We start from the raw sequence: 10,802 nt of genomic DNA, 5'->3' as shown, positions 1-10,802 counted from the left end.
CCCTGTGGTCCACCTGTGCATCTCAGGGTTTGGAAAACACTGAAGTAAGCAAATTATAAACCCTGAACAAATGCATACGGGTTGTGGAAAGAATACATTTAGGGTCCCACTCCTTTTTTTTTTTAATTAAAACATTTTTCCTAGCTGTAGATGGGCAGCATGCCTTTATTTTATTTGTTTATTTTTATGTGATGCTAAACATTGAGCCCAGTGCCATTCACGTGCTAGGCAAGTGTTCTGCCACTGAGCTACAGCCCCAGCCCTAGGGTGCCATTTCTGACCAAAGTTTTTCAAAGGTAGCAACCCCAAGTTATAGGACCTGGAACTGAGTCGGGAAAATGGTTAGAAAGTTCTCTGCTGTCTTCACTCACACAGCAGTAAAGACAAGTCATTGAGTAGTCAGACCTTAGTTAAATCATTCATTCATTCAACATTTATTGAGCGCCTACTGTTGTGCCAGGCACCGTGCTAGGCGCAGAAATACAGAGATGCATAAGATACAGTCCATGCCCTTAAGGATTCACAGTCTAGAAGGGGAGACAAACATGTAAACAAGTAAAATAGGGTATGATAAGTGCTGAGAGAGAGAGAGACAGAGACAGACAGAGAGAGAGAGAGAGAGAGAAGCATTTACAAAGTGCAGAGGTAGCCTGGGGAGGAGGAGCATGGGTGCCTTGGGGGGGGGGCTCTGGGGGAGATGAACAGGTGTTTGCCAGGCAGCTGAGGCAGGGGAGCGGGGGAAGGCATTCCGGTTCAAAGAAACAGCGTGAGCGAAGGCACAGAGGCATGAAACTGTGTCTCGGGCGCAGACTGCTAACCAGTCTGGTGGTATTGCTAGAGTTGTTCCAGGGGCTGTGGCTGCAGAGGGCAGGGAGGCCCGATGGGGAGGGGAAAGAGAGGGTAGGGGGCATCTCAAGGTCTTGAGCGGTGAGGAGAGCCCGAGGCAAGGCTTTGACACTTGAAGAGAAGGCTCCTGGCTGACCCCAGGTACGCCTGCTGGAGGACCACAGGGTGCCTCTCTAGGCCCCAAAGGGACCTGGACCCGAGACTAGAGGAGAAGCAGAGCTAGAGGAGGGGGGAGCAGAGGGTGAGGGCCCAGCCCAGGGCCCTGGAGGCCTCCAAGGCTCCCACACTTCTGCATTCTGCTGCAGAGCCCTCCTCCCTGCCAGGGAGGGGCCAAGGGGCCAGTGGGAATCACGGGAATGGAAGTTCTTGGCAAACTGCCAAGATGAATGTCAGGGCCCCAAACCAAATCCTTACAAATTCAAAAGAGGAGAGGGGTTGAGGATACAGCAAAAGAGATTAAGTTAGATAGAAGAAGGCAGGCAGAAATTCCCAAGAGCAAGGGCCAAAAGGAGGGAACTGCACTGACAGAGGCAGACTGTGGCTCTCTCTCCTCTGGGAAGCCCTTGGGGCCCACGGCAGGGGCAGAGGCCAGCAGACAGGCCCAGGCCAGATATGTAGGGAGCTGTGGCTGGCCAGGCGGTCAGGCTCTGCATCTCAGCATCCGGGGTCTCCTCAGCCTAAGGCAGAGGTTTCCTTGGCAACCAGGACCCTCCTGCTTCTAGGCTGCTGGGGGGCCCACGGAGGCTGAGATTAGAGACAGACTTCCAGGCCCTTGGGGTTCTGGAATGGCTCTGCCTGCAAAGGCCTTGGCAAGGTAGGGTGGGTGAGAGGCTGGGAGGAGGGGCAGAGGCCTAGAGACCCAGAGCAGGTAGCCTTGCAGTGACCACTTTCCCAAGGCACCATACCTGACACCATTTTACTGGGAAGAGTCTGTCCCTCAATCTTGATGGGGCAAAGGCAGAAGATGGACTTAGCCTGGTCATGGTTCCTGCTGCCCTAGTCTGGGGCTACAGTGAAAGCCAGGCCTCCTGGGGAAGGGGCTGACAGTAGCCTCCACATTTCCCTGCTGGCCCAGGAGTGCAGGAACAGAGAGGGACCTCCTAGTAAGCAGGGTCTGGAGATGTTCCAACGTCCTTCCTTTCTTGTCACCCTTGATGACCAGCCTCACTCTGTGGGGTCTCCCAGCCTTTGGCCACTCTTGATCTCATCACCTTGCCCTTCCCCTCCCCTCGACCAGTGGGGAGGGGACGATGCCCACTGGGGGCGCAGGTGGAGGTGGTGGTGGTAGCCATGAGGAGGACAGTGATGTGCAGGTGACGGGCAGCCTCCCCACTGCAGGGAGGCTGGCTGGGGTGGACTGGGGGCATCACTTGCTCTTGTGCGTGTCCTTTAGCCTTCGGAGCTCCTCCAGGAGCTGGGCCCGGGAGCAGCCCTCGTCTGCTGTGGGGCCCGGGCCTGGCCCCAGAGCCTCCTGCAGTGCCAGGCAGTGGGTCCTCAGGAATGGGTTGTAGGAGCGCTCCTCTCCCAGGGTGGACGGGCACTGTAGGGTGAGAGGCACCAGGCTGGATGGACAGAGGCTGGAAAAGGGACCCAACAAAGGAAGGCTGCCCCAGCCCCCACCCATCCTGGGGTCCAAGAGTTCTGACTGGACAGGCCAGAGCTCTGCGGAGGTGTCCCCAGCCCCGTCTCAGTATCAGGCTCAGGATGGGCTGAGTGCCCACGCCGTCCCCTGGGCTGCCGTCCCAAGGGCTCCCGAGCTCCGCACCGTGCTCCTGCGCTCCATCCGCTGTCTCTGCACCCACTGCATCTTCCTCTCCCGGGCCAGGTTCTCGGGCTCCACCACGCCAGCGAAGCCCAGGTTCTCCTCTGCATACTCGTGACCTGGCAGAGCCATGAGGCATGAGGCAGATCAGTGGTGTGGCCAGAAAAAGTCCTCCCTGTCCCCAGGCCTATGGTTACCCAACAACCAGGGAGGAAGGCGGGCTTCCAGGAAACCCACCCGCGGGGCCTGCTTTCCCAGCTGTGGGCACAAGTCAGTCAGGAGCAAGAGGCAGAGGCTGGGGGGCCGTGAGACACACACCACTAGGCTTGGAGCTGGGAGGACACTCTGCCACTGCCCAGCATGTAACCTCAGTCAATGAGCCAGAGTTTTCTAGTTTGGCAAGTAGAGAAAACACTAATGCCACAGGGCACAGATGTCACCATTGGGGTCCCAGTGCCTAGAACAGAGCTTAGTTCATGTCAGGTGCACATTAAGTACCGTCAAATGAATGAATCTATGTTCTGAGAATTAATACTTGTGAATGTTTTTATAAAAATACAAGGCAATGGATACATGCGGGATGTGTTTACTAACTTTTCTGGACTCTGGCTATGAACAATTAGACATCTCCTTGAAATGCTCTGGGTCCTGCAGGGCTCCCAAGGCCAAGGGCTGGCTGGTGGGGATGGCGGTGTGACAAGCAGAACCTTAAGGAGCCAGGACTGCACTCCTGAAGAAGGGAGGCGGAGCCTGCCCCACCCCTGGACGCAGAACCCTTTGTCCCTGGGCCAGAAGCTGGGTTGGCTCCAGCTCCAGGGGACTGAAGGGGTGGAGCACCCTGGTGCCAGGACCAGTGTGGGGCTAGAGAGAAGGGGAAAGGTGCCTCACCAGGCCACAGGAGGGTGTCATCGCCCAGCCCCAGCACAGTGTCCAGCGAGCTCAGCATGGTCTCTGCGGTACCCTCAAAGGTCCGTCCTGGTGGGGTCAAGGGCACAGGATGACACAGGATATGGTACTTGAAGAGGGCTGGGGACCAACTTGGAAGCTCTGGCCAGCCACCAGTCCTTCAGCCATGCCCCTCCCACCCACCTCCAGGAATTTAGCTCCCTCTTCCCACTGAGAACTGGGCCTGTCAGTCACCCTGCCCAAGGCCAGGCTCCATGCACACAGTGGCATCTGGAGGGAGGGGGCTGCAGAACCTTCAGGTTGGCCTCCCTCCTGAGGCCAAAGCTGGGGAGGTGGGGGGCTGCTCTTTTCCATGGGGGGCTTCTTTGCCTGGCTGCCCTTTGGGACTCTGCAGCCTAAGACATGGGATTGCCACCTGTCTATAGATCTCCCCTCACTTAGGGGTCCTCAGCTTTCCACAACCTAATCCCTCTAGTCACTGTTCAGAGAGCCAGGCCCCACCCAGTGACAATAAGTGCCCCTTGAGGTCTTTGCTCAGGTGTAGGATCTTCTCTTCTGTCCATCCCCTGTGGAAGGCCTGTCCATCCCCCGTGGAAAGTCTGGAGGATATAAAAAACAATTGGGTGCCAGGTGCAATGGTGCTTGTAAGTAATCCTAGCGACTAGGGAGGCTGAAGCAGGAGGGTGATAAGTTCAAGGCCAGCCAAGGCAACTTAGGCAGACCCTGTCTCAAAATAAAAAGGGCTGGGGATGTAGCTCAGTGGCAAAGTGCCCATGGGTACCAGTATCAAGAAAAAACAAACGAAAAAAATTGCGTGACACAAAAGCAACATACACGTTGTAACCAATACTTTCATGTGTGACATGGACTACAGCTGTCCTGTCTCTGTCCCAACTTCTCTCCACTCTCTCCTCTTTCGGGGGAAACTCACCACAGCCAGAGAGGAAGAGCAGGTCCCCTGAGAAGAGGCAGGAGGGTCCCTTGTAGGGCTCCCCATCCAGCAGGTAGACCAGATGGCCTTGTGTGTGGCCAGGAGTGGCCAGGGCCCGGATCTGGAGCCGTCCCACACTGACCACATCTTGATGACACAAAGGGCTGGAGGCAAAGCAATGGGGAGAGAGGGAACTAGAGCTGATCCCCACTCCCTCCACAGGCCCAGGGGTCTGGGCGATTTGCAGGGGGTGGGCTTCCATGTCAGGGAAAAAGCACCTAGTGCCCAGGGTCAGACCCAAACCTTTCCCCTTCCTCTTTTGGGGGCCATAGCTGGGCTAGCTGGAGGGCAGGGAGTGCCAATCCTTACCTGGGCTTGGATCTGCTAAGAGCCAGCAAGGATGCCAACAAAGATCTAGCTAATGCCCTCTGCCAGGCCCTCCCAACCTAGGCCAGGGACTTACTGGGTGAGGTAGGGGATGCCGTCCTGAGGGCTCCCGTACACCCGACAGTCCCGGTGCCGACGGCTGAGGTCACGGTTCCCTCCACTGTGGTCCCTGTAGGACAGTAGAGATGGGCAGCCAACTGTCCCTGGGCCTCCTTTTTATCCAAAGCATCCCCAGGCCTTTGTTCAAGCTGTTTTCCTGTCCAGAATGTCACTGCCACTCCCACCGTCCCCGCTACCTGGCACCCCCCCACCCCCAAAGAGCTCAGCCTGGCCAATGCTGACTGACCTTTCTGGCTCCTCTCAGCTCCAGTAATCATCCTCGAATTCTCACAAGTAGATCTGGTCACAGCCTGCCTAGTGCCTCCCATCCCCTACGCCCTGTGCCACCTGCCACTTAAATGTTCATAACCATTGGTCCTTTATGCAGTGTATTCCCCTACTAGACTTGTTTGCTTTGATGGAAGAGATCACAAGGTTTGCTGGTGCCCAGTCACATACCTACTCCATGGCCTCAGAATGGAGGATGAGAGACTGTCCTGCCTTTTAAGATGGTGGTGGGAGAACAGCCCCTTAACTCCACCCCTGCTGTGCTGGGTAACTGTGCTGACTTTCTGCCACCAGCTCTGGTCCTCTCTGGGCCCAGTTCTGACCCACACCCCTGCAGTGGGGCAAGGGTGGGCTAGGGAAGACTGTCTGCCCCCAGACCCCCAGAGTCCCCCCAGCCCCTTACCAGTGCTTGTGGGTGCAGAGAATGGCAACCAAGGTAACTCCCTCCTTTTCAATGGAAGCCTGGGGAAGAGGAGGCACTGAGTCGGGGGAGCAGGACGCAGAGGGGGACAAGCTGAGAGGCCAGGGTGTGGGTGCTGAGGAGAGGAGAGCGGGACAGGAAACGGGGAGAGAATGGGGGGGCTGAGAAAGGGGGGAATGAGTGGTCCCAGCCGGGGGCACTGGAAGAGGGCGGAGGGTGGGCACGGGGAGGGGAGAAGGGAGAGCGAGCTCTAGCAGGGACACGCAGGCACGTACACACAGAGAAACCGGGAAAGGGAGGGAGACCCCAGGACTGACAGAGAGGCCAGAGGGTAGTGGGGGGGGTGAGGGGCAAAGAGTGAGAGACAGCTTGGAAACTGACTAGACCCACAGTCCTGGGCCAGCACCTGTCTGCCCCCCTCCCCCCAGTCCTGACCACTCCTTCCAGTCTGCCCCCCTCCCCCAGTCCTGCCCCCTTTCCCCCCCAGTACTGCGCCCCTTCCCCCCCAGTCCTGCCCCCTCCTTCCAGTCCTGCCAGGGCACCGGCCCTCCCCCATGCTGTGGAGGTCAGTGCTCTCAGGCCTGCACACACACCTCCACATGGAGGGGTCGCACATTGCAGGTGGAGGGACCAGGGTCATCCCTTTCTAGCAAGGGAAGAAGTCGACCTCCAAGGGCGACCCCAAGTGCTCCCTGCGTCCGCCTCACCTGCACAGCTCGAGGGTCTGAGGGGTCCACAGCCACAGCCAGCCCGGCCTGGGTGTCTATGATGAGGTAGCTGTAGTTGTCCGAGAGGACGGGGATGGGAAGCACCTTCACTCCTGGGGGCACACACAGACAGAGATAGGCTGTGGGTGGGGAGCCCAGTAGTTCCGGGGAGTGAAGGGGAGGGTGCAGGGAGTGTGTCCCCACCCCTGAGGATGCCGGCCAGGGGCAGCCGGAGCTCACCGTTGAAGAGGCGGGGCTGGGTTTTGGAGTGGCCTTTGGGGTAGCGATTCCGGGCCCTGCGCAGCTGCTGTCTGTAGAAGAGGTACCCCAGCCAGGTGCGGGTGTACAGGCTGTACCTGGAGGGCGGATGGCAGGGGTCAGCCCTGACTCCCCAGGGTCCCCTTGTCATGCCTGCCGCCCCACAGCTCGGCTCCTCAGCTAGGCGATTCCATCAGCACACATTGCTGGCCTACTGTGTGCCCTGTCAGCACTCGGGGCAAGAGGGAGCATGGGACAGACACCAGGAGCTTGCAGCCACCAGGGGGACTGCGGGTTGAATCTACAGCTGACCCCCAACTAAGTGGGGGAGAGGAGTTAGGAGGTGGCCTTGAGGGAGGACAAGCAGCTGAGGAGGAGCGGGCGGGTGGAGCCAGGCAGGCATGGCAATCCCCCCAGGACCTGTGAAGGGGCAGATCCCCGGGCCCAACCCCAGTTTCCACCTTCAGAAGGTCTGCGCTGAGACCCAGAAACTTCCATGTTGTTGCTGGTCCGGCAACAACTTTGAGACACACTGGGGCAGAGGAAACAGAGGCCCAGAGGCAGCAGACAGCAGGGCTTGTTTGGGGAAACTAGAAAGTTCTATTTGATTGCTCGGTAGTGGAAGCATCCAGAGGTGAGGCCGGATGACCCAATCCCCATCATCATTCCAAGCCGTCCTGGGCTCATTGGGAAAAGTCCACAGAGAGGACCATGGTGACAGTCTTCCAAACACAAAATGTCAGGATACAGAGGTGGCTTCACAGGTGTGCGGCCTATGCAGTTAGGAGGGCCCATTCTAAGACAGGCTCCATTCAATTTAATGCTCTGCTGTTACCATCTTGAAATTATTTTTTTGGAGGGGAGGGTACCGGGTATTGAACCCAGGGGTGCTTAACCACTGAGCCACATCCCCAGTCCTTTTTATATTTTATTTAGAGACAGGGTCTCACTAAATTGCTTAGGGCCTTGCTAAGTTGCTGAGGTTGGCTTTGAATTCATGATCCTCCTGCTTTAGCCTCCTGAGTCACTAGGATTACAGGTGTGTGCCACAGCTCTTGGCACATCTTGAAATTATTAATAAATTTATCTTTGAACTTGCATCTTGTGAGTAGAGTCTGAGGCGACAATGGAGCATGCACCTGAGCAGAGGAGGAACACACGGCGGTATGCATAGGCTCCATTCCACTCTACCACACACATACTGTATTAGAAATGCTCGTGAGCACAGAATTCTGGGGGATCCCTACGCATGGAAATTCAAGAAGACCCGGAGTGACCACAGGTAAGTGCACATCTGTGACTGAGGGCTGGGGATGCTGGCTGACCCCAGAGGTCAAGCTATCAGTGAAACTAGGATTTGTTTCAAATGCACAGACAACTGTGTTCCAAGGAACGTGAACGACCAAAGAACCCTCCAGCAACCTCTCCTACTCTGTGACTTCCTAACTCATCAGTGCATTTATGATGCAGATGATGACAGAGAAGGGGAGGGAAAGATGAGATGACCAATCTGTCCTCTTTCATTCAGTCCTTCCTTAATTTTCAGTAAGTTGTTAGTACTGGTAGAAATAATAATTTAAAAGTTATCAAAAATGAAGTGTTTCTTTTCTTTTATGATCATACTTTTGACTTGTCATTGATTTGGGTAATATTGGAGATTGAACGCAGGGATACTTTATCACTGAGCTACAGTCCAGATCTTTTTTAAAAAAATTTTTGAGATGGGGCCTTGCTAAGTTGTTGAGTCTAGGCCCTAAGCAACTTGAACTTGGGATGCTCCTGCCTCAGCCTCCTGATTCCCTGGAATTACAGGTGTGTGCCACCATGCCTGGCTCTACATTTTAGTACCTTTAATGGCACTGCTTTTTAAACAAGAGGATCAAGATTTCACTTTAGGCTAGGTTTACAAGTTATGTAGCCAGTTCTTTCAGGGAAGGGAAACTTTTAAGTTGGCTGGGGATGGGGTCAGGGGCAGTCTGCATGGGGCTGTTTGTCAATCTAGTCAGAAAACAGGAAGGCACTCTGGCTGTTGAAGCCTGAGGCAGAAGAGTGAGTCAGGATGGAGGACAGACCCCAAACCTCTCCAGGATTTCTGGTGTGTGTTGTGGGGGGCACACTGAGCGGGAGAGCCTCTCTTCAGGCCCCCAGAGAAGAACTAGCTGATTTGTCTGCAGTTTGGCAGAAGCAAGCAGGCCTCCATGACAATTTGGAAATAATGGTTCAGCTGAAGTTTAGTCAGTATCCTCCCTGCCCCCCACACCCCTGCACTTGGGTCGACTGGTAATTGGTACACTGAGGGGGCTTTGTGGTCTTTTATGGGTCATAAGGCCATTTTAAAAAATAAGGCCTTTATTTTGGCTTTATTTCTGAGTCAGTTTCAGCCGCTCATGCTTCTGTGTCTTCAGCAATATTTATTGAGCCCTGGCTATTGGCCAGGCAGACCCTGTGTGCACAGGGTGCAGGGCAAAGTCACCGCCCAGGGCAAAGTCACCAGCCACTTGAAGCTTATGTTCTGGCAGGAGAAATAGGACAGTCAACAAGTACAGATGATAAACTGAAACCAGGGAAAGGATCCGGAGGAACTGCCACGTTAGACACACTTTCCTAAAGAAGTTAGGCCTCTCTGAGGAGGGGATGCGTCAAGAAGTCCGGGGTAGGCTGTGCAGTCTGCGGGCACTCAGGAGCAGAGGAAGGGGAAGTGCAACCAGCCCCTCCGGCCACCCGCTGCTGGGGACAGGCTATTCTTTCTGTGTTGTGCTGCTAAAATAGCTGAGTGAGCACAACAGAAAACAGATGGTAGGAATTAATTATAAACAGCACATGGAGGTTTTTTTTTTTTTTTTTAGAAAAAATGAGAAAATATTTGTGTACATCTCCATTGAAAAGGCACTGAGTCGTTGAGAGTGGCTCTTAGTGAAAATACCAGTGGATCCTTAATAGATTTTGTTTGTGTTTTTGTGGTTACGGTTGTTTTGTGGTACCAGGGACAGAACCTGGGGGTGCTCTACCACTGAATGACTAATCCAGTACCACCTCCACCCTTTTTAAAAATTTGAGACAGGGTCTCCCTAAGTTGCCCAGGCTGGTCTCGAACTTGTGATCCTCCTGCCACAGCCTCCTGAATCTCTGGGATTGCAGGGGTGCAGCCCGGCACCTGGCTGGATTTTCTTCCTATCTGGTAGTGAACATGAAATACTTTTGGAGAGAGCCAGAGAGCCAGAGTAAGTGAGAAACTCTAAAAGAATCCTGTGGTTCAGAAATAAGATCCTCCCCAAACAAAAATTAAAAACAAAACCAAAAACTTTATTGTTGAATACTCAGATTGGTTTTACTTTCCTTTTTTAATCAACCAGCATAAAAATTACTACTTGAAAACACAAATACAAAAGATAGAAAATGGACTTAAAAATAAATGAAAAATAAAGCCAGGGGTGATAGTGCATGCCTGTAACCCCCAGGAACTGGGGAGGCTGAGGCAGGAGGAGGCCAGCCTGGGCAACTCAGTGAGAGACCCTGTTGCAAAATAAAATAAAGAGCTGAGGGGGATGTGGTAGAGCACATGTATCACCTGGTTTCAATCCCCACTACAGAGAGAGAGAGAGAGAGAGAGAGACACGAGGGGAGAGAAGGGGGGGAGGCAAAGAAAGAAAGAAATATATAAACTGAAAGATATATTAAGAAATAAAAAAGACACATTAAGGTTGCCAAAGTGTCCCTCTGATCACTTGAATACTCTTGGAGAGGGTAGAGGATAGGAGATTGAAGCGAGTGGGAGACACAGGTGTCAGCCATTTCTACCATCCTGAGAAGAGGGCAACCTTCCTCTTCATTCTCTCAACAATTTACCCAGGCGTGGCAGTGTATGTGTGTGTGTGTGTGTGTGCACGCACACACACACGCACGCTGGAGAGAGGTGGTGAGTGGATAGATGTGGCTGCTGCCCCTCTCTGCTAGAGCAGGAACTGGGGGGTTGAACTGTCCCTGAAGGTCCCAAGCTGGAGGAAGGGTGAGCTCAGGCGGCTGTCAGCTGCCTGAGGACAGGCCCCACAGTGGCCTGCAGCCGGAGGTTGTGCAGGACCCTGCAGGTGCGGAGCCTGAGGGAATGGGAAAGAAGGAGGGCACAGCCTCCGTGCTTCCTCCTGGGCAGGTCCCTTGCCTGTGCTGCCCTCTCCTCCCTCAAGAAGCCTTCCCTGGCCC

At 54.6% G+C, this 10,802-nt stretch overlaps 1 protein-coding gene across 2 annotated transcripts in view; it reads right to left on the bottom strand.

Moving 5' to 3' along the window:
* Window positions 1-410: 410 nt before the first annotated feature.
* Window positions 411-10,802, bottom strand: part of Pnkd (PNKD metallo-beta-lactamase domain containing) — a 64,909-nt gene continuing 54,517 nt past the window's right edge. For both annotated transcript variants that reach the window (XM_058577463.1, XM_046439711.2), the window contains 8 exons: window positions 6,588-6,703; window positions 6,348-6,460; window positions 5,623-5,681; window positions 4,909-5,001; window positions 4,446-4,609; window positions 3,497-3,583; window positions 2,612-2,727; window positions 411-2,386 (listed from right to left, as the gene is read on the bottom strand). In XM_058577463.1, the coding sequence (XP_058433446.1) occupies window positions 2,213-2,386; window positions 2,612-2,727; window positions 3,497-3,583; window positions 4,446-4,609; window positions 4,909-5,001; window positions 5,623-5,681; window positions 6,348-6,460; window positions 6,588-6,703 (922 nt within the window). In that variant the 3' untranslated portion in view covers window positions 411-2,212. The remainder of the gene's footprint in view (window positions 2,387-2,611; window positions 2,728-3,496; window positions 3,584-4,445; window positions 4,610-4,908; window positions 5,002-5,622; window positions 5,682-6,347; window positions 6,461-6,587; window positions 6,704-10,802) is intronic.

Source organism: Marmota monax, unplaced genomic scaffold (assembly GCF_021218885.2).
Source record: "Marmota monax isolate L192 unplaced genomic scaffold, Marmota_monax_Labrador192_F-V1.1 WCK01_AAM20220418_F8-fsc00041, whole genome shotgun sequence".
Taxonomy (NCBI): Eukaryota; Metazoa; Chordata; class Mammalia; order Rodentia; family Sciuridae; genus Marmota; species Marmota monax.
The sequence above is the reverse complement of the archived record's forward strand: the minus strand, read 5'-3'. Positions and strand labels throughout refer to the sequence as shown.